At 40.2% G+C, this 23,714-nt stretch overlaps 1 protein-coding gene across 25 annotated transcripts in view; it reads left to right on the top strand.

The window, feature by feature from the left end:
• The window catches only part of DAB1 (DAB adaptor protein 1), a 438,670-nt gene extending 415,167 nt beyond the window's left edge, over positions 1–23,503 (top strand). For 19 of the 25 annotated variants that reach the window (XM_067001657.1, XM_067001659.1, XM_048062080.2 and 16 more), the window contains 7 exons: positions 2,667–2,723; positions 6,008–6,070; positions 7,252–7,360; positions 8,564–9,112; positions 9,926–10,053; positions 10,984–11,082; positions 20,191–23,503. In XM_067001657.1, the coding sequence (XP_066857758.1) occupies positions 2,667–2,723; positions 6,008–6,070; positions 7,252–7,360; positions 8,564–9,112; positions 9,926–10,053; positions 10,984–11,067 (990 nt within the window). In that variant the 3' untranslated portion in view covers positions 11,068–11,082; positions 20,191–23,503. Of the gene's footprint in view, positions 1–2,666; positions 2,724–6,007; positions 6,071–7,251; positions 7,361–8,563; positions 9,113–9,925; positions 10,054–10,983; positions 11,083–19,938; positions 20,105–20,190 lie in introns of all 25 variants that reach the window. The other 6 variants (XM_048062087.2, XM_048062090.2, XM_048062091.2 and 3 more) reach the window with 4 other exon arrangements.
• The last annotated feature ends 211 nt before the right edge of the window (positions 23,504–23,714 follow it).

Genomic DNA, 23,714 nt, shown 5'->3' with positions numbered 1-23,714 from the left:
TTGACTGATTATTGGTTTACTCACGATTCTGCTGTGCTCCTTCGTTATAGTTCTAATTGTTTTTTTAAGAATGAATTATAGTTAATTAGCAAGCTGCTTGCAGCTCATGATGCTCGTGGTAATATCAGGATTCCTTCTGTATAAGGTTGTGCAAATAACTGAAGCTTTGCTGAGCTAAAATAATGATTTGAGCCATCAGAAAAAATATTTGACAGACAAAATATTTACATTTTCAACTAAAATTTAAAAAAAATCAGGTTTGATATTAACCCTTTGGCTTGTAATTAAACTTTCATTCCCCCCAACTTTTCCAGGGGGATTGGTAACACAGAGAAGCAGCGTGGCTGGATGAGCCCTGGATGAGCCCTCTTTTGTGTACGGGGCCAAGTCCTATGACACTTACCCTTAGTACAGGAAAACAAGTGTAAATCCCTCTGCTGTCTTAAAAGACTTGAATAGCTAATAGCCAATACAAAGGTTAATTACTAATTGCTGGTTAATTACTATATTTAGTATCCTACATACTCTTTTTAGCTTGCTGAGATCTGTATCAGAGTGCAAGTTAATTACTGTGTCTATTTTTCATGTTTTTTGAGCACCATCTCTGTGTAACTCTTTGAGATTTCAGAAATGTGTTTTGTGAGACCCTGCTTTTGTCATCTCACTTGCAAAAGTACAGCAATGTTAAGCAGGTTTTCTCCTGTTGTAGGTTAGTGTTGATCCATTGCCTTTGGTAAAACCAGGCCGAGTACCAGAAGTTGGCTATTCTGGCTCTTATATAGATAGGACTGAACCAAGTAAGGTGCTTCTCAGGCTTAGGAGACCCATATGCCTGTCTTAGATTTCTCTTTTAAAATCCAAACTTTCACACTGCTTAGAAAACATATTTTTCAGAGTAGTTGGCAATCAGAGGGAATACCGCAGTGGAGGTGGATCATTTTCGTTTCAGGTTTATGAAAGCTGCAGTTTATTTACCTCTTATCAGTGCTTTTTCCCAGCTCTTGGATTATATGTTTTTCTTTACCAAACAGTGAAAAGCATCACGAGGAATTTCATTACTGGCTGGAGTGGTTTAAAAAGCTCATTGCTGCTTTAAGAAGCCAGATTTACATATTTCATGTTTAAAAGATTTACACTGTGTCTCACATGCCTATATAGAAAGACGGAGCTTTCATTACAGGTTTAATGTCACCAAGATACAAGGATTAATTCTGTTTCCTCCGCCTCGGTCTATGTGACCGGTCACAAACCACTCGTGTTCCTGCTTGACTAAGCTGTAGGGGTGTTCTCACGTTCAAGGAGCATCTTCTCAGGCTTCTGGTTGTTTAGTGTCGTGCCCTGGAGGAGGAGGGAGCAGATTGTTAACTCAAATCATGAAGGTTAATCTGTGTGCATTGAAAAGCCCAACTGGCGGAAGGCTCAGAGGCCAAATTCTGCCCTCAGTAGATGCCTTGCAACCTCACCAGGGTTGCTGGTGAAGGCAGTCCAGCGCTCTGGAAGACACAGGTATTGCACCCTCAGGAGGTGTCTCCTCAGCAGCGTGAGACGCAGGCCGCGAGCTGAGGGAAGAGGCAGCCCGATGCTGCACGATAATTGGGCACTCGGGGGTGTGCTGGGATGTGTCAGGAAAATGTTTTCTGCTAGGTTCCGTGGCACACAGGTGGGAATTTCTGATGGCCCGTTCGTTGACTGCTACTCACACGTCCCCTCCTTGCAGAGCCACAGTTGTTTCCCTGCTGGTTCCCCAGAGCCATCGGGGTGGCTGGGGGCTGTGGCGAGGGCACAATCTGCTCCTTCAGGGTCTGAGGTGAGAGGGGGGGCAAGAGGGGAAACATTCTGGGCTGTTCCTGAGACTTTTTAGCTTGTTTTAAATTCCTGTGAAGCTACTCAGTCATCTAAGGTTCAGTTTTCAATGATTTGCAGTTGTGTTTGTTTCTTAAGAAGTAAAGTCTCTAACACTTCTGTAAGTGTTGTCTGAAATTTAGCATTCTGAGGACACTTAAGTCATTATTGATGTTAAATATGTAGATGGATATAGATACATATGTGTGTGTGGGTATGTGCACAGTAGACTCATATTTACACATACATGCAAGCAATTTAAACATCACTTGAATTGACTTATGTAAGTAATTTTAAAAATTGCTATGGAAAGGAAACTTGCATCTTAAATATATTTACATTTATTGTTCTCCTAGTTAAGAGAAAGCTGTGTTTTTCCAAAAATATTTGCTTTTAGAGCTTTTGTTGTCCAAAACTGTTTTGCTTTTTTTTCCCTCTGAGTATGTTAAGTCCTTCCTTTCACCAAGCCACTGACAAGTTCCAGTACCATAAGCAAGATTAGACCTCACTATGTACGCTTATTGTTGAATTAATAAATATCTGAAAAAGTAAATAGTTATGATGCAAGCACTGACATTGTTGTATGCACCAGAAGACTAGATTTAGCACAGATAAAGCCTATGTTTACCTGTTGGCCCCCATACCCTAGCAGCATTTTAAATCACCATTTTGACTGTGATTCCATATCTGTACTCCCTACAAGATTGAAAGGGTTTTCATTTCAACAGTGAAGTCAATAATTATGGAGGTTATCATTTTCATGCTCAGAAATTCATGTCATTTTCATAAATCATTCATTTCATTTCATAAATCATGCTTTACAGCTGGAGAATGGAAACTTATTGCTGGACATTGATGAAAATCTTGTTTCAGTCACTCAGGTAAGGTCGTGGCACTAAAAATGTTTTAAGGAAATATAGATAAAGTCAGCTATTGGAATAGTGCAATTTGAAAATGTTCGGCTTGGGATTAACTTCACTAGGACATAGCTAATATCAGATGTGAATAATTCAAAAAAGTATAGTGGGTGCGCTCAGTTCTGTAGCGACACTGAAATCACAAAAGTAAAAGATGGTCTCATAATCTCATAAACTGGAAGTGGATAAAACTTTGTTTGTGTCAGAGGGGTTGTGTGCATTTACATAGGCTGAGAATTGGATTGTAGAAGCAAGCTAGACTCAGAATCCAGATCTGAACCATGTGAGACTAAAATCCCACCTCCAAGTGCTGCTGCTTAAGGTTGTGTCTAGTAAGTAAATTATGAAGTTGCATTCCGAGTAAATTTCTGTTTCCATTTTCTAACGTAGTTCTGTAGCTCCTGTTGCATATAAAGTAGCTATTTGGTGAGAAATAATCCCCCTGTAAATATATTCATTTTCCTTGGGGAATATTGTGAACAAGGATTTATCTTATTACAATAAATACCAAAGTCAGCTTTGATATCACTCTGTTCAGCTGCCTGTTTAGAAATCCATCCACAGAGTTTCTTCCAAGAGCTTTAACAGAATTATTTCTGTGAAGGATTTCCCAAGATCCGTCACCTTGGAGCACTTTGGGAAGTATTATTGTTTCTATTTCACAGAAGTATTGAGGCAAAGAGATCTGAGTTGCCTCCTTCCGAGTACATACCATATAATCCTGAGTTCAGAAGTATATTCACAATTCATTTTCAGAATTGTTACGAAATGCATAGTGTTTTTCCCCAAAAGACCTATAAGTTACGGTCTGTGTAACCACATGTGCCCTGCACTTTCTCACCCCCTCTGATCAGCTCTCCTGCTCCCTGACCTGGGGTGGAAGCCCTGCGGGAGCCTTTGCTTGTGGCCTCCTCAGAAGGACTGAGGCTATTACACAGCGAGTCATAGAGGAGGGTACTGGGGACAGCTCTGTAGAAAGCTTCCTTATGCAGCAAAAGAGCAGCTGTAGGACTGCTGCTGAACAAGTGATTTGGAGAGATGAGAAGAAAGTGACCTCTTCTGTGATGTGGTGTCACTTAGCATCTCTTGAATCTGTAAAGCCTACAGGAGGCTTGAAGTGATTTTGGAAGGAACGCTGCTGTTGTCATTATTCCAACTTGTCTGGGCATTTTCACAATGCTTGCCTAGTGTGTGCACACCCTACAGAAGTGATTTATGGGCTTTTTTTGTTTTTGCACAAGTTACTTCAAGCAGTATTTTAGTAATATACTCTTGAATCAGTGTACCCTGAAGAAAATGTAGATTTTCATCTTTTTTCCTCCTTCCATCTCCACACAGATACTTGCAGGGATATATAGGCCCATAAGAGGAAAATATATTGTCATATCACTAAAGCAATGTGATCTATTTAATATATGGCATGAGGTGAGAAAACATGAAATAATTCATCCCTAGGTACGTTGTTAGACATAAAGTTGAGAATCATCCAAGCTGCTCTACAAATTCCAGGTGAAAGTGATTGTAGCATTGCTTTTGTAAATGGGAATAGAGATTGGATTGCAAAAATGTATAAACCTTTGAAATTATTACCTTTTGAATGATAGTCTAATTTCTTGAAAGATCATTTATGAAAGAAAATGGGGAGGAAAAAAAAAATCTTTGGGTGCTTTTTCCCCTTAGGCTTTAAAGCTGTTAGGACTGATGAGCCAGTGTGGTGGTTAGCATGAGGGCTAAGTTTCAACTAGGTTTGCAGATCAAGACAGCTGAATTTCAAGCCTGTATGTGATAAGGATGCAAAGTTTATGTGCCTAAGATGAGTTGGGATTCAATGAACTGAGTTGAGCTTTGCATTAAATGTCATTCGTACCAAGAATTCTGCCTTCCCGTATATGTGGGAATGACGGAATAGAATTCAGGGGAGAGGGAAAGCCTGTACGCAGAAGGAAGGTATTAGAGAAGTAGTCCTTGAGCTGCCAGCACAGCTTTCCTGTCTAGCCACCCTGGTAAGGAGGGTGGATGGATTTTAGGTTTCCTGTGGAGTTTTGAGGGATCCGTGCTCTAGTGGCCCTGGACTCCACCTGAACTGATTTGCAGCTGGAGAGCAGCACTGAGAGAGAGCCCCCAGCTGAAGGGGACATCTTTCCTGGGTGTGTTACTGCTCCTGCTGCCTTCCACCCAGATCTGTATGTGGGCGTGCACAGACTCTGTGCTTATTCCTCTCCTTATGGTTCAGCCATGATCTGCTTTCTAGTTGTAAAAACTGGCCACACTCTGTAGCTGTCCCTGTAGTGGAAAACCCCATTACCTTAATCACAGTGTTTGTTAAAATAACGGCTAGAGGGTGAGTGCTGGAGTCAGGCTGTCCTGAAATGGACCCTTGGAAAGTGAAACATCCCTATAGGGGTCCTTCAGATTGTTATATGAACCTCAATTAATATCTCACTCTAATTTATAGTTAGAATATGAGGTCCTTTATCCCAGCAGTTTGACAGGGTGGTGAGGTAACGGGTGGAGGAGAGCAATTTTATTCCAGAGCATGTGAAGGAGGTTTGATTATGAAGCCACTCAAGGTGCTCCTCATTATCAAAGTGCTTTTCCCTACTGGTCCAGTTGCGTGACACCTGTATGGGTGACCTAATTTGAGATCAAACTGAAGGGTGCCCTTAGAAAACATTTCCAACATGAGTTAAATGTAGAGTTACAAACTTAAAATAACCCAGTTATGCATCCTCCTTCAAGTCCACTTATCCAGGTCACACCTGTCCCATGGGCAAGGGGAAATCAGGCAGTACTTTAGAAGTCCTTCCCTTCTGTATCCTTCTGTCACTTCCACAGTCTGCTACTGGGTTTTAAGACCTTGAATTGGGGTTTTAGAAAAGGAGCCAGGGAAAAAGGTCTGGCGGTAAATCGTGCTTGGTGTTTACTGATGTTAAGGGCAGAGCAATAATGCATCCGATCCCATTCGGAATAGTTTTTTCACACTTCATTCATTTTTTAGGGGGGAGAATTCCCCACAGGATCAGTTTATAGGGTCAGTTGCCACCTATTTAGGTCCATCAGCAATATCAAAATCCCACAGCTTGAGCCTGTGTACTTCCTCTATATGTGACTGGACATTCGAAGCTTACATGGCTTTTTTATTAATTTATATTGATAGCTGTAACTAGTTAACTTTACAAGTTATTACTAATTAACTTGTATTTTCTTCTCCTCTAGAGATAAATAGAAATGTTATTTTATCTTCACAGGCTGTTACCCAACTAGAGCTTTTTGGGGACATGTCCACTCCTCCTGATGTAACCTCTCCCCCGGTAAGTAACCAGGGAAACTGAACAGTGTCTTTTTCTGCATCCTATTTTCAGCACATTTATTGAGCACATTTACAATTCAGGTCATTGGCCCTTGCAGTAGGGAGGATTTCAAAGTAGTTCTTATGTTGTGAGAAAATAAAAGTGAAGCAAATTGAATGTGGAATCACTGCTTCTTGAAGAAGTGCAAAAATATCTTCAATTTTTATTTATCTGATATAGGGCTAGGTGTCACATAAGATATAATCTGAACTGCAGATCTCCTTCCCTGGTGTTTATCAGAGCTGCATGCTTCACTGCTCTCTGTCTTGAACTCCCTGTCTCTCCACTGCACTGCAGGAAGATCCAGTTACAGCCTTATATATCACGTCTCCTTGGTTCCACCAAGCACACATCCCAGAACTGCTGTTAAAGGAAGGAAGACAAAAGACTGGAGAGAGGCAGGGCTGAATGTGTTTTCAGAGGAAAGAAGATTTTTCTCAACAGGCTTTTCTGCATCATAGAATGAAAACAGTTATTTTCTCATTATGTTTTTGAACCATACTTTTAGGCTGTAGGGAATATGAATATTCAGAGAAAATTGAGGTGCTGGGAAGTCACCAGCCTCAGATCTCTAAGGTATTTGGGGTCGTGTCTGGGACTAGATTTTCAAAGTCCTGTCTCCTCATCCTTAGCTTGCTCAATTATACTGTCTTTCTCCTTTAACGTAGACCTATGGCTCTGGTCCTGTCGGTTAATTGGAAGCAATATTTATTCACCTTTCCATAAATCTTGCAGATGTTTCATTTGCCTTTACTATTTATTTTTTTTACATTAATGCCTGAGTCTGTAGCTTATACTGGTTGTCACCTAACGCCTAGAAGCAGAAGTCTGCATGTTCTGGAGAGAAAAATCATGTCGATATTTGCATGAAATATAGTCCAGGGAAATTTTGTTTTTATTTTTCCTCTAATACAAAGTCTCTCTCATTTTCTTTTTCTCCTGTCTCCAGCACATTCTAACATTCTTTATTTCTACTGCTTCTCTCCTTCTGTGTCTTTCCATTCTTTTTTCTTTCTCTTTTTTTTTTTCTCTGCAAAACTGTGAGCTACAGAGAATGTTTAGCATTCACAGCAAAGTATGATGTGCAGCAGAAGCTGCAGCTGACATGTCAATTGTTGTGTTTTATTCCCGCCTTACTGCAGACTCCTGCTACTCCAGGTGATGCCTTTATCCCATCTTCATCCCAGTCACTTCCTGCTAGTACAGACATGTTTGGTTCTGTACCTTTCAGCACTGCTGCCGTACCCTCAGGTAAGAAATCTACTGGAAATATGGGTTTGACTCAAATTTGGTCATCAGTTCTCAGGTCAGGCTTGCATTTTAGTATTTGTCATTAATTCAGTGCAGTGGAAGTAGGAAGGATTTTGAGGACAGTGCTGCAGGGTGAGGCAAAACAAGTCATTAACAAGCTGAGAATACATTATTTAGAATTTACCAACATTATTAAAAGCAAAACCCAAAAACTTCACTCGAAGTTCAACCACAGTTCAGCCATCTGGATAACATACCTTCTAGGTACCGCAGCAAGAGAGAAAAAAGCAGTTAGTTTAGCTTTGGTTTCTTTGCAATTGCAATGAGTTTCCTGTGCTGTCTTCAGTAGAGGATGAAACATGAAGATTTTGATTATATTTCAAAGATATTCCACTTAGTCAAATCCTGATATTTCCTCTAGACTTTTCTGCTTTCCTCAAAGTGCTCAAAATTCACGATCTATGTAACATTCTGCACAGGCACGCAAGGAACGTGGTTTTAACTGATGATCTCTCCCTGGGATACTCAGAGCACTGCGAGAACAATGCTCTCAGCTCCAGTTAGGAGGAAAAAGAAAGAGGAGTGCCTTGAATCATTCAACAGTGACTTTCTAATTGGTTAACTCCTTGTCTGATGCGGAATCAGATTAGCCACTGTGTCTCAGAAAGGTTACGCAGATGGTGAAGTGTTCAGGGATAATGTCAGATGAAAACCCTCACTGCTTCCACAAGGTTACAGTGGGTGCTAGATAAAAGGGCACCTGGAAAATACATCATAGCCACCTATTAAAATATGATGTGTTTCAAAGTTACTGTTCCTTTCATCACTCATTAATTTAGTCACATGAAGCTCTCTTTCTCTTTTTCTTGGGGCTCTCCTGAGCCCCAAATAAGGGAGCTGCCAGGTGGCTGCTGATGAAGTCCGTGCAGATAGGTATTCACAGACACACGGGGTAGTCTCTGAGGAAGAAGAGAATAGTGTTCTGTTCAGAGAAAGATATTGCCAATACGCACCAACCCCTGTTTTTATATACAAGTATTTGTTTATTGATATGAATTCAACCACGTCTTTCAGTTTTCTTTTTAAGTGTGCTGAAGCTCTGGGACCACTAATGTAGCTGCGTATTTCTGATTTACTGTGTAGCTTTCTGCGTGCTCTTGACATTATCATATTTTTTTTTCCCGCTTTCTTTATTCTTTGAAGGTTATGTTGCCATGGGAGCTGTTCTGCCCTCGTTCTGGGGACAGCAACCACTTGTTCAACAGCAGTTGGCCATGGGTGCTCAGCCTCCAGTTGCTCAGGTGATGCAGGGAGGACAGCCGATAGCGTGGGGCCAACCCGGTATTTTTCCTCCTACTCAGCAACCGTGGCCATCTGTAGCTGGTCAGTTCCAACCAACTGCCTTCATGCCAACACAAACTGTTTTGCCTTTACAAGCAGCCATGTTTCAAGGTACCATTGCTCCTATAGCTACTGTTCCACCCACAAGTGATTCCAACAGATCAAGTCCACAGACAGACAGGCCCAGACAGAAAATGGGAAAAGAAATGTTTAAAGATTTCCAGATGGCTCAGCCTCCACCAGTGCCATCAAGAAAACCAGATCAGCCTTCCCTCAGTTGTACCTCAGAGGCCTTCTCAAGTTACTTTAACAAAGTTGGGATGGCACAGGAAGCAGATGATTGTGATGACTTTGACATCTCTCAATTAAATTTGACTCCTGTGACTTCCACGACACCATCAACAAACTCACGTGAGTACTCATATCCTTTCTGCCATCACTTTCCTCAAATATGGCTGCTCCTCAAAGCATTTCACTTTTCGTACAGTAAATTGCAACACAAATATGGACTGAGAACCTTTATGCACGGTCTGGCTTATTAAGTGTGTTCCAGCCATAAAGAAAAGTGTTATAGAGACCATTGAAATCAACAACCCCAATAGTTGCAGTCTGAAATTTAATTGTTTATATGACAGTAATATATGTTCTGTGCTAGGGACATGCAAGCTGGTTGGAAAATGCCTATAGCATTCAACCCTACAAATGGTTTCTCTTATGTCCCATTCAAGCCATACGTGGTACAAATTAGGGGATGGGTATTTATTCTAATAGCTTGATGTATTGAACACGTGGGGAAATTCATTAAACAGCTGAAAAAATAAGCTTATTGTGGTCATAGCATGAAGACGGGATTTTGCGGATTTCTGAAAAGGAATTCATGAGGAGATTTACCAGAGGCCACTCAGAGACCGTGTGTTTTGCTTACCTGCTATAGGGCAAGCAACTCACACGTTCTTAATGTGATGTTGTGATGTCTCCCTGGTTCCTAAAGACATAAGCCAGATGCAGCCAAACTTAGTTTGGAAATCACCGAATGAAATCAAACTTATGGAATTGATAGTGACTTCTGTTTAGATTTACCTCTTACAGCTTTTTGCTAAAAATAGTTTTCAAGGGTAATATGAGTTGAGGGCTCTAAAGCATGAACAAATTTTGTGTTGCTGTGTCCCTCTGAACAAATTAACAGATATAAATTCTGTGGCTGTTACCTTAATCTTTGTTTAGCTCCAACCCCTGCACCCAGACAGAGTTCTCCATCAAAATCATCAGCATCTCATACCAGCGACCCTGCTGCAGATGACCTCTTTGAAGAGGGATTTGAAAGCCCAAGCAAAAGTGAGGAGCAGGAGGCTGTGAGTAGCAACAAGGCTTCTAAATACTGATCACACTTCTTAGCTAGAAGAGAGAGAGAAGTTACTTAAATGTTGTTTGGTAGTCTCAGAAATAACTATTCTAGTAGGACAGGGTGGAATTTAAGGGGAAGCTGCAGACAGGACTCCCTTGCAGGTTTGATTTTGATAATTGACAACATCAGCATGGTATTTATGCTGATACAGCCTAATACTGCATGTGAGGAACCAAACTCAGAATTCATATGTAAAGCTGTAAATGTTAACTGTGTACAATGCCCTTTTTAGCATACCAGCATTCACTTACTGATGGTAAGGGAGTCCAATGACATACGTGCTGAGGATGCAGAAAGAGATATGGGAGGTTGTGTGTTAAAAGTTGATGGTTGACGTTGTCTTGCACCTTCTGGCATCCCAGTTGCTTGCCTCGTTGCATTCCTCAATGTTCTGGCCCTTGCTATTTCTTTGCCTTAAACTCAGTGAACCAAAGCAAGAAATGGTATCAAAAAGAGATGACTTCAAATCACAAGGTATCTTAGGCAGATAAGAGCCTAAGTGAACCAAAGGCAAGAAGGAGTCTGTACAAATAAGGACCCAAAGGTACAAAATGACACAAGCTTGGACTCTTTCTGATTCATGTAGATTCACTGCTTTTCAGGGCCTTTTGCAGTTCTGGTTTATCTAATCCAGTACCTTTGAAATCTGTGGCATCTCCTGCATGGACTCCCAACAGGTACTGGTGTAGTCCTTTCCTGTCTGCATCAGCTACAGAAAAGCATTATGGCTTTTGAGAATGTATCAGTGGTGAGGTCTCACTTCCTGGTTTTCATGAGATAGGATGTACTTGTTATGCCCACAGCATGAAAATAACCTCGTGTTGACTTTTCACTTTCTATTGTTGAGAAAAAAAGGTGTTATGTTCTTGTATTCTAGCCTGATGGGTCTCAGGCCTCATCCAACAGTGATCCATTTGGTGAGCCAACTGGTGATACTATAAGTCCACAGGTCGGTAGCTAGATAGCGCAGGTTGGGGTAGGTATCTGTCCTTTTTTTTCTCTACACCCTGAGGTGCTCACTTATTCTTCCACCAGTGCCCATTGCTTTCATGGATGCATGGTTTGCTTTTCCTTTTCATCTCTTCCTTTTTTCCTCTCCATTATCCACGGTGTATTCCTCATGCTCAGTGGTTTGCATGGCTTTTGCCATTCACTAAGTGTTGCAACTTATGCAAATATGTGTTTCAGCTGCCTGCATGCTTTAAAGAAATGTAGACTTATTTTACTTTGTGTTCCAATTCTGAGGGGAAATAGGAAATTTGAGCCATTACTAACAGTATATTATGCAGAACATTTTTTTTATTAAACCCAGTCTGGCCTTTAGGCAGATGTAACATATTAAGTGGAATAAGACATCTTACCCATAGACATAACAAACATTAAGTTAAATTATGTAATGATACATGAACACCTCTACTCTAAATCAATGTGTAAATCAGCAGAAGAAACAAATGTATTATCTGCATGTAAAAATTATTGAAATGGGTTTGTGTATTTTTATCTCCAACTGCAAATTAAAAACATCTGAAAGTTATGATCATTCATATTAGCATTGGCATACTGATATTTTCAAAATTACTCATCAAACGTAAGTCATTTAAATCCAGACAGACGGGAAAGATGATCTTTTCATCTTCTGTGTTACAGAACACATTGGAAATGTGTTTGCTAGTGAATGTTTTGTGATTTGCTTCAATACAGTATATAAGTTCTACCAAAGAGACAGTAAAGCTACAAATTTTTATGTGTGCTGAGCATTGTTATTCCATCCAAATACACTCTAGCGTTACTATTTGAAGGATACGTTTCATTATCTTCTCCCTGTCTGCCATTCATGTTTTGTATTACCCAAATACGTGATCTGGTGCTGTTTCTGTGCTTCAGCACAGAGCTCCTGGAAGAAATCCATAACAATGGTAGAACCCGTTTTACTTTTGTACAGAAATCACACTGTGTTTACCAGTGACTTATCTGCCCTGAGCCTAGGCAATCTGGTTTCAACTCAAAATTAATAGTTTCATTAGGAGTCACTTTACTTTGTACACTAAATATGGTTAAGAAAAAAAGATCTTATGATAACTTAGCTTTGATCTACTTGGCAGTAATAAGATTATCTCTTAATAATATATAGTGCCAAGAGAAGGGATCTCCCCCTTATTCAGCTCATATCTAGGGGGCTGAAGCAAAAGTGGCATTAAGCCTTGTGTCTCCTTGAGTCTAACAATGACAGTATATGGATATAGTCAAGCTGGGCTGACTCTTGGTGTGGCAGGAGCATCCATTGGTTATAGTACTCCATCAAGAACTGCTTCTTGCAGATTGATGATGCCACACAGCAATTTGGCTTTGCCTTCGTCTGACCCCAGCCAGCACTGATGAAGCCAGCTATTCCAGCTTCAGACTGTTTCAGGATTTCCTTCTTAGATCAAGAAAAAGGATATGACCTTTATCTGAAGCCTACACTCTGCAATCCTATGTGCATTTGTTTATTATGGTTTATCATAGTCGGGATATTTCTGAAATTCATCACAGGAAGAATAATGATAAAATCTCTTTCTAATTTTCTGACTGTCACAAAGATAGTTAGTATCATTTGTAAGCTAGCATCACACACATTTACCTATCAGGAGTTCTGGAAATATCTTGTAACAGTAATTGAAGTCTGTTGATGCATACTACAGTGTAAGACAGTCAAGTGAGGGACATCTTTTGTTCTGTTTTTATATAATGCTTACTAAACTACTTTCTTCTACCTGTCAGGGGTCTCTGGATGCTACAAGAATAATATTTTGCCAGTGACTCCATAGGGTGTTTTTTCTCAGTGTTTTCTGTTAATGTTTTTACAATCTTGCATCTATACAATCTATATTATATATATATAGTTCTCAGAAATGTATTCTGGGAAGTGTTAAATAATGCCACTGATTATCATATTATAGTAATTCCTAAGAGCAGTAGGCTGGAACAGGAAGCAGGACAGAAAGAAGCATCTCTCCAGCAAATACACTGGAGATACACGAGCATCATTGTGCCTCAATGCAGTGCCATCTAGCAGTCTGAGGGAAATCCACTTGCTAAGACCAGCCCATCGAATTCTGCAGCCTGGTACCATCAGAGTAATGGAGAGTCTAATCTCCATGGAAAATGATCAGTTCAGGACTTACTACTGGGTTGTGTATTGAGCCTGTGTTTGGAGAGAAACGTAATGGAGAGAAACATGTAGTACAAAAGAATCACAGCCTGCTTAAAAGCCATTTTTGTGTGCAAGATGGAGATTACTTGGCTCTTTCGGAACATGGTTCTTCACACCAAGATCACCACAGTGTACAGTTCAGATGAATGGACCTCTCAGGAGCAAGACTTAGTATTGTGTTCAGAAATTTCAAATGCTGTTCCCGGCATTTGTATAAAATCAGCTGTGCCCATACAACATCTTTACTTACCTTGTCTCGATGTTTTCAGGATACTCACCTGCCTAGTATTTTGTGCCCTGATCTTTCAATGTACCTTATCAATTTGATTTCTTCATTCCTTCTGCTATCCCATATTCTCATTTAGATATAATTCAGCAGCTTCTAGCAAGTATCTTTGTTTCTCTGTGTTTTGTCTCTTCCTTTTGTGATCTTCAACTTAAGCTTTCAAAATCTCATCCTAACAGTAGCCATTCTTATAAGTAACTCTTCTATAAATGGCTATGGGTTCTTAGCAGGTAAATGTGACATTATACAGATAAATTACTTTTTTCTCCCTTCATGGTTGGAGATAAGGAGCAGCCTATGAAAGGCCTGACTTTCACAGGTGAAAAAAAATCAACTGTTTGCAGAGCTGTTCATAGCAAGATTTGTATCTAGTTGTTTTCCCTTTGTTCAGGAGCAGTGTCAAGGATGAGTAGTGATTTTCCAGAAGAAGTGAGAAGAACAGTGAATAGTAAGACTGCCATCTTCAGCTGATTAACATTTAATTCCTGATACTGCCTTTAGATTGTGTGGTGGGTAACTACAGTGAAAGAAAAAAGGGAAGGAACTGTACTTAGCTGTGTTTATACTGAATGTGCTGAGCATTTCCCATTATTGACATTTCTGATTAATCCAAGAAGTCTGAAAAGAGGAGTTTTCACCTGGTCGCCCCTTTGCCCTGGTGCATGCAGTGACCATGATGTTAGGGGTGCTAGGTACAGACCTTCCTAGCGTGGATATTTCTGTTCATGGGGCTATTTCAGCCTCAGCCCCTAACTCAGCCTCAGCAATTGCACTCTGTGAAGCAAGGAAGCACTGAAGCTTTAGAGTTGAAAGCTTAGGAAAGTCTGTAGGAAGGGGAGTCTTCAAGCATGGTAAGAACAAGGAAGGAAAGGAGCAAACTTTGATTCTCTGATGTCAGGCTTCTGAAGATACCTGCGGTTGTGTTGGCTGGCATCTCTAACATCCTGATCGTGGAAAGAATATCATAAGCCCTGAACACTGGGACTGGTTATCAGAAATGTGGTCTGACTCCTTATGGATCGTACAAACTGGTTCTTGAAGGCAAATTAGCAACAGGGTGAAAATTCTGAAAGCAAATAAAGGGGGTATTTGGTACCACAATTAATCCAATAAAAGTCATTTAAAATGCTGGAAGAAATACAGCTCTATTGATATGCTGCCCAGCTCAAGACTTGCACTGGCAGTCATTCATGAGAGATTTTCAGGAAGCCTTCAAAACATTTGTGGCTAGAGCATATCTTCCTCAGAAAGTTGTTTAGTTGTTCTGTGAAATGTGTGCAGACAATTAAAAGCCCTCAAAATATGTCGCACCCTTCATGATGCTATCAGCGCTGTCAGGAGAGCAACAATTCCTTTGAATATTTGTCTATCAGCTTTTGGTGGTACTTTGGTGGCCTGCTGCCATCTTCCATCTCGGAGCCTGTGCCATTCTTTGTGATGAATGTTCCTAATCATTTTAGTCAGCTCCAGAACGGACTGCTTAAAAGTCTTTATCTGGGCTGTTACTGTGAAGTTGACAGAAAATAGCAACTTAAGGACAAAGCACTGGCTTAGTCTGAGGATTTTGTGAGCCTCAGTAGGGCATATGAAGCTGATTCTGCAACCTGCTGTTACTTTCTGGCCCCTTTCTGTTGCATGAGGAATCAGAGTGGGCTCAAACATTGAAGACTGTCTTTGCAGGATCTGTTACTGTCATTCATCCGTCTCAACAGGAACTGAACAGAGCCCAAAGAGAAATTCATAATGATTTTAGGTGACCTGTTCTTACTGTAGGCCCTAGTGCTGTTGCTCTCAAACTGAAGAAACAGCACTGAGCAGGGTTATGGACCTTAGAGAGAAGTTGACAGGGTTATGTACTTGGAAAGGGATCACAGTTTACTGCTTCCTTCCAGAGAGATCCCCAAATTGTCATTTCAGGCCCCATTTTCCTGCTTATTTGTTCATCAGTGTATTTCCTAGGGAATCTGAAGGAATAAGAAACAGAGAAATCCAGGCTGCTCTGTGAGCAGAGGCACCCTACAGATTTGCCTTCCTCTCACTGCCACAATCCCCTCACTTTCCCCTTCTGTCTGTTTTAATATGACTAGCTCATACACAGGTTTCACAGCTCTTCCAGTGTCTGCAAGCTCACCTGAAGTAGCCAGTTCCCTTTCCATTTCTCCAACTTCTTCCTCTGAACGAGAGACAACAAACTAGGTGGCTTGTCTACAGCCACGCGCTTGCTGATTGGAAATCCAGCAATTCAATTAGGGCACGAGCTCTCCTAGCTTTCTCTGTAATGAGGTCGTTTAAAAGTTCCCTGTCTTCTGCACAACAACTGATTTTCAGGACACTTGCGGTAATTTAGTATCTTTGAGACTTCTGAACAATTTGCTTCAAATTGGCTATTGGGTTGAAAAGTTATTAAGGAAAATTGGCAGTTACATAGACAGAAAGCATAATTTAATGGCTCCTGTTTTCTTAGGAAAGCAGCCCAGAAATAACAGGCGTGTTTCTATGCTGCAACTCATTATTATTCCACAACCAAGATTTAGCAGAGTTCATCAATGTAAGTAGTTCTCATTGTTTTTTCAGGTTGTGGTTGTATCGCATCCATACTGATACGTAAATGACAAAGACTTGTAAAATGCTAGCAATCAAACTAGGTATATGAGACTAGGAGATATTCCTGGGCAGGTTTGCAGTAAGAATAGGGGCACCCTTCAGTCACAATCCTTAACAAGAAGGTTGCTATATTCATGCAGCTGATAGAGGCTAACTGTAATACAAACAAACAAAGAGAACCCACAGGCTGTTAATGGCTGAATAGGAATTACATGTGTTTCCACCAAAGATATTTAATTTAAATACTGCTTGCCAAGTTTACTCTGTCCTATTTTATTGCATCAGAATGCAATAGAGAAGATGCATTGCACTCCCGGTTCCCTTCACTTGCATCCCCAGCACAAGATTCTCATTTTGGCTGGTGTTCCAGCACACTTATTTCATGAAACTCTATCATTTGAGCCTAACCTTTCTGATCAGTCAGCCAGGAGTAAAACTGGTGCTGAGAATCTATTGTAAAGGGCAAAGAAATCTATGCGGGCCTCACCTCTACAACTCAGTACATCTTGCCTGAAGCTTTGCACATAGCAGGGTGCCTTGCAATGATGAAAGGACTGCCAGTGTAAAAATAGTTGCTTCCTAACCAAGTCCTGTGTTATGTTTTGTGAGTGAGCTCACCTGCACAAGCCCAAGTAGTGCTGAATCTGGTGGAGGTGTTCTCCAATGACTAGTACTGCTGGGGAGCAGATGTTAATGCCTTTAAATTGAGGGGAGTGTTATCAAAACCATTAGCACCCTAGTTATCTCATGTAGTAGTGTTCCTGAAAATGGGAAGAATTAACAGATTTTAAACAGGAAGTATCTCTGGAATGCATAAATATAACATACAAAGGGAAAATTTTCTCTTCAGCGTTTTTTTTCAGTGAATTCCAAGAGAGTTCATAACTCAGCATTGCACAACATACTTTTAGATTCCTAAATATTTCGATGTTTAACTTAAGACAGGTATATTTAGACTTTTCTGGTCCCCTCCTGCAACCTGCCTCTTCAGTCAGATATCTGATCTGTGATTTCATATCCTTTTCCTGCAATATCTTGTAATTTAAAGGCTGCTGTTCAGCATAAAGAGCCACATTAGTATGTGAAGGTGTAGCTAAACACTACTTTGATAGCTGCTTCCAAACATAAAGGAAAACATTTACTTTTTAAATGTCTATGAGAAATTACATACCCCCAAAGTTGATAGAACCCTTCAAGTAGGATATAGCAGCAAAAAATGAAGCTGCCAGTTGTGATCTTGGTTTATCTCTGCAGGCTGATGAAAGCACGTCAGAAGAGCTTTTGGGCCAAACGTATAGAAAGGAGAACACTTTAAGATTCAAGGGATTTTTGTGGTTTGGAAACTTTGTATGCTATTTTATTTGTCCCCCCCCCCCCCCCCCCCCCCCCTTTCTGACAATGACTGATTCTTTCATTGCTTCCCTCTGAGTCTGTTTCTAATGCAGTGGTAGAAGGCAGAACATGTCAGTGAGATAGGTCTGATGCTGTGCCAACAGTTAGGCTCTCCTGCCTTGTAATGGTATTTCCTGTGACTTTTAAGTGGAGTACGTAAAAAGAAGTGGGGTTATTTCTGCTTCGAAGGCCTAGCAAAATACTCCTGCTGAAAACTCCCCTGCCTGGCATTGTGAGAGAAGGGATCTGTGAAGTCAACAGTACTGAACTCTCCTTTTGCTGCTTTTCTGTCCTTTACTGCTCTCTTTTGCTCTCCTGAGTATCACTATACATTCTTTACAGATGCCATTTACAGTGTTGAGCTATAGTCAAGAGGCGCTGTTGAATTATCTCAAAATAATATTAGAAAACAAGTCCCACCCACTGACTAAAAAAAAAAAGCTGAGAAGATTGCACAAAATTACAGCAATCGATTTCTCATTTATGCATCTGACGGGGGAAATCACCTAGAGGAAGATGTAAGAGCGCACTTTTCATTCAGAATGCTCTGATCTGTGTGAAGAAAAGTTATTCAGATTGTTGAGAAAGGCATATCTTTGCCACATGCAGTGTATGTTCATATTGGGTATGAATAAAAGTTCAAATTTTCTTCCTGAAAGCTCTCCCTCATGAGTTGTTGGAAGTGCTGATGACTGATGATGAACTCTCCCTTCTCTTCCAGTGATGCCAGGTTCAGTGACACCTTAGGACACCTGTTACCTCAGTGTCTCTGCGTGTCTTATAGATATTGGAAGAGAGCTCTAACAAGCACATTCAACATTTTTAAAGGCTTTTATATTCCCTAAGGCACTCAAAATATCGACATCCTTTGTTCCAAAGTGATCTTCTCCCTCCCTCCCTTTGTCTTCCCCTCCTTCCTTTTTGCTTCCTGTCGCAATCACCTCAGGTTCAGCAAATGCCTGAAGAATGGCCTGGTGTGTGTCGGGTTCCCACATTAATTAGTTCAGATTTTCTCTGAACTAGCTATGATAGATCATTCTGCCAGCCTCACGTCTGCAGTACATGAAAATTGGCGTAGGTAGAGTCAGCACACAGTATGTGAGATGCAGTTATTTACTCTCACTCATCTCTTCTGATTACCTTTGGTTTCTCAAGGTCACCACATGTATTTGCTTCTCGCTGTGGATAATTTCCGCAGCCTTTATTTAATCATTCTGAGAGATTTCTCTCATCCTCTTCTAATGCTCGTGGTGTACTCAGGGCTTCTTGTGGGTAGGAGATAGGGAAGAGGAGTCTCCACAGTCTCCAGAAATGTGGTTGTTTGATAAGAGATACAGCTTTCCTTGGCACATAGGGAGCAGGCCATATTTTGGAAGGAGGCTCACGGTGCTGCTTCATTCACCAAGAGCTGCTCGGTGAGGCAGGTTGGGGCACTGCCTGCACCTCTGCCCAGACACCCCCACACCAAGTACCTGCAGCCCCTGTGGGGCTGGTTTTCTGATCAGCAGCACCATCTCTAAAAGCAGCGATTAAAATCCAGTGCCGGCTCTCGCCAGACATTTCTGGGTCCGCAGTGCCCAGTGATTTGCCAGCCTTCAGTTTTTTTGCTTGAAGCCAGCTTCTGCTGACGCTGCTGTAACGTGAGTTGGTTCTAGCTTGGTGAAATTCAACGGCGTGGTATTTGAATATTTATCAAGCTGCGGAGAGTTAATGCAGTATGGCATTAATTAGCCTTTCTGCCTGTCTTGTTCTTTTTTTAGATGTCATTCTTAGTTTAATAAATTAGTTTCTGGGAATGAAGTCGGGTGGATTCCGGGGCCCATGGATGGTTTGCTTCACGTTGCAGCCAAGACGAGCATAGCATTAAGAAAACGCAGAGTGTCAGCTATGAAGGAGCATTAAAGACATGGCAGCTTTCCCCCCCCGCTTCCCACATCCAGGAAATTCCCAAGAAAATATCTGTTAGAAAATTGACATGCTTTCCTCCCAGCTTTAATGATTGTACTAATGGCTACACAGCCTCCTAATCAAACTGCACGGAGCTAGCTTTCCTCATTCTTCATAGGCAACTCACACCACATCTCTCTGAAAATACTGTTATTTTAATCCCATCACAGCTTCATTAGTTCAGCTTTCAGCAGTGGTTTCTGCTTGCAAGTGGTTTTTTTTTTGTTTGTTTGTTTTTCTGCATGAGTTGTGTAAAACCCACAGCTAAGTGCTGTTGTTGCGCTCTTGGGGTGGGATTCTCAGCCTGATGCAAGTTACAGCCTTTTATGCCAGCTACATTTCTGGCCCGTAAACTTCAAATCATCTAGTCATATAAATATCATTCCATTTCTTCGTATGTTTATGCCCAGCAATACCTCCTGAGGATCGGTGCACAGCCAATATGGAAGAGGAAATTGATTGTAAGCATGCCTTTTCTGAAATAATGTCACATTTCCTTCACAATCCAACTGGGGTGCCATGATCACTCAAAGCAGCACAGAAAACAAACACTTCCTTTGGGTTTTGACTCACGAGGTATTGCTGTTCTCAAGCAGATGTTCTAAAAATGTTCTAAAAATGTCTGGAGACATCTCTGCTTATTTTATTTTTATCATCCCCAGGAAGCAGAACCTCTCTACGCCCAGATCAACAGACCTAAGAAATAGCATTGTTACAGGCTTGTGGTGCTCCGAGACTCAAATGAAACCCACCAACCTGGCAGGCCTTTGGCTTTCATGCTTTTTTCCGATTGATTTTGGCTGGCAAGGATAGATGATTGCCCTCCTGGACTGGCTCTGCGGGTGTTCCTGATGATTTTTGGAAACCAATGGCAGATTCCTATGGCAGCACAAAATAAAAACTCCCTGCTTATCACACCAAGAGTCCAGCCGTGTCCCCACAAGTCATGGGTATCCAGACTAGGAAATCTTGCTCCTCGGTCTTCTTTTCAACATTTGTTATCTTCTGTATGCCACATATAAATAACGAGCATCTGAAATTTACTGAGTATCAGACATTCCTTTTCTTTTGAGCAAAAAGCAGAATCTGTATGTAGCAGTGGCATTATCATTCAACAGCCTTTTGGGCACAAGTCGGCACTTTTTATGTCACAGTGACATGTTTTTCATCATCATTTACATCAGGCTGATCCTGACTTATTTTTTTTCCCTTGTGTAGGCATATTTAAACAACAACAACAAAATACTGGCAGTGTCATTTTTTTTGTATTTCTTATTCTGTAGTTTTGTATGAGTGACAGATCTAACAGCAAAACACCTGCAGAAACAATTCCTAACTTGAAACCACAGAATAAAACTCGGTTGTTTATCCATCCTGACTGAAAATGTTGCCAAATGTACCTTTAAGTTCTAGCGCATCATGAGGAAGAAATGCTGCTTTTCTGTTTGAATACTCATGTTGTGGGTAGAGGAAGGACATCAAGTCCCACTGATGGAAGAGATGAAAGATTCACTATTTCCTAGGAAACTCTAAACGAAGTACAGAAAAGGAATATTTTTATTTCTTCGATATCTTGCTGCTGTAATGCTATGCAGACAAGTGTTTTCTTCTCTGTGTGCCATTTTTGATGAAAAAAAATCATTTGCCAAATAATACTGGTATGATTCTGGTTTAGGAAGTTGGATGGAAAGGACTTTACAAATGGGACAATGGTGGCATGGATTTTGGAATAACGAACTGATTCTGTGATCAAATCGTTCATCTTTATCACTTTTTGTACATCAGAAAAATCAAATGGGATTTTTATTTTATAACTTGAAAAAAATCTTACTGTTAAACTCTTTAAATGTTAAAGGGGAAATGGCTTTAAGGAGTTCGAATGAAAATTGCCAGTTTTTTTGTAAATATAAATGTTATGAAAATTCTTTTACTAATGCCATTACACAGTAGAGAAGGTAGCAAGTTGCAGTGCTTGGGAGGTGTGGCAAACCCAGTTTGTGGTTCTCACATCACATACGTTTTTTCACATGCTTACGATAATGGGCTGAAGCTCAAGTGCATTTGCCAAAAGCAGTCAGCTTGTCAGCAACTAGTGAAATTAATGGGAACACATGCTTTTATGATCTAGCTTTCTCACACAGGCATACTCCACGTATGGGAAATCACATTTCATTGGCATTCCTTTACGATTCCAGAACCTCTGCATAGAAGTCATCAAACTGTTTACACATAGAATGAAAGAATTAAAACTTCCGTTTTTTTACATTTATGAAGCAAAAGTGCAGTGTTTGGGTTCATATGTTTAGCACATGATTTTCATAAAGAATCTATATATTTTTGCCCTACAGAGAATTGTTATACAGGTCAAATGTGTTTTCCTGATGTTCCTATGCAGTTACAGTATATTGAATTTAGTGGTTTAACACTAAAAAGAAAAAAAAGAAAAAGAAGAAAAAAAGGAAAAAAATAAAAAAAAGAAAAAAATAGAAAAACAAAAAAGGTTAAAGAAATTAAATGATTAATCTGTTTTTAGGGTTATTGTGCAGATTTTGTTTTTAAATTGACACATTAGGATTTGCATTTTTGTCATGATTAAAATAGGCCTGGAGTTATAAATATTTTACTTTCTTTCATCTCTATTATAAGCTAAAAATGGTTTAGAAGGCAGAATACCTGGGGTGGCAATTGTGGATATGTACAACCAAATCTCACCACATGATTCCAGTCTTTTATTTTGAATTAGAGAAATTAGAGAAACGTGCGTTACAGAATGTATGTGAATGAAAAATTAGCTGTGAATAGACCTAACGAACCTGCAGAGAAGAGAACTTTTATCCCCATCCACAGTTGTTTGATGCTTATTTCTTAGACATGTGCAAGCAGTTTTGTAGCAAATGTTATTTTCCCATCAGAAGAAAGGTCAGTTTTCTAACCAGAGACACTGAATTAAAACTTGGTGAGTTGAGTGTTTTGGGATTAAAAGCAGAGGTAAAAATGTTTCTGAAGGACATTGCATTAAGTATATTTTCCTAGTTTGCACAGTGGTGCTACCTTCTTCAGTGGCTCCTTTCAGTTTTGTCCTACATACGGAACCACGAAGACAGTTTTGATTCACTACAGACATTTGAGGTTTAGTCTAGTCAGCGCATTCCCAGTTATGGGGTAAAATGTTGAAAGGAAAAGAAGAGATTTATGTCTCAGAGGATCCATTGACAACATATTTGTAGGAAGCAGATCATTTACATAGTCCTTGCAACAAATAGGTGCAGAGGGAAGGAGGCTGGGATTTTAGTGTTTTGGGAGAGACAGCTGGACCATCCCCGTGGACCACTGTCGTACCTTTGTCAATGATACTAAATAAAACTAAATTCTGAATTGTCGTGTCATACAATTAGATCGTCTTTGTCATGACTGAGATGCTGATTTGAGAGGATTGTAAGGCCTCTGCACTGTACCAGTATTGTAGATAACTAAAATATCCAGCTCGTGCAATTGTTTAATCCCTCGTCCTTCACTAGCACTAAATTCGTCACTTTAAATTTAAAAACCAGGGAATCCCACCAGCCATCTTGTTGTCATCCCCCGTAGATTCTTGATCTTTACCTGTCATGAAAAGATATTTTGATAGATCGTAGTCATCCAAGTGTCTGATGAAACCTTTCATCTAATAACGTACTGGGCACCTTCTTTGCAAAAATGTTTACTCCGTGGTTTTCATTCATTTTTATTTCTGCATTCTGACACATATTTTTTTAATAAAGATGAGAAAGATAAAATGACTGTTGCAGTACATTTCTAAGCCTACTTTAACTTTACCTCAGATAATGACCATTTGTTAACACATACGGACACATTATTTTTAACTTTATGTATAATGCATTCAGCAACAACAACAAAAAAAATTTTTAGAAATTTTCCATTAATTTCTGTAACACACCATGTAATACTGTTATGAATAAAAACATTTTAAAAAGGCGTCATTTCACTACGTTTGTTCCATAGCTTTTGCTCTTCCTTGAAAATTCTGGCGTTTGTACAGTGCAATGTGAATATCTGTCATGGCCAAAATTTTTGACAGGTACTAAATAATTGGGAAAGAATATATGAGAAAAATAACTGCCTCTATTTGGAGAATACCTCTTCTTAAATACCCTAGTTGTTGCTTATCTTGCAGAGGCTTAACTTG

This window comes from Anser cygnoides, chromosome 8 (assembly GCF_040182565.1).
Source record: "Anser cygnoides isolate HZ-2024a breed goose chromosome 8, Taihu_goose_T2T_genome, whole genome shotgun sequence".
Classification (NCBI taxonomy): Eukaryota; Metazoa; Chordata; class Aves; order Anseriformes; family Anatidae; genus Anser; species Anser cygnoides.
Note: the sequence above shows the minus strand (reverse complement) of the source record. Positions and strands in the feature narration are given on the sequence as shown.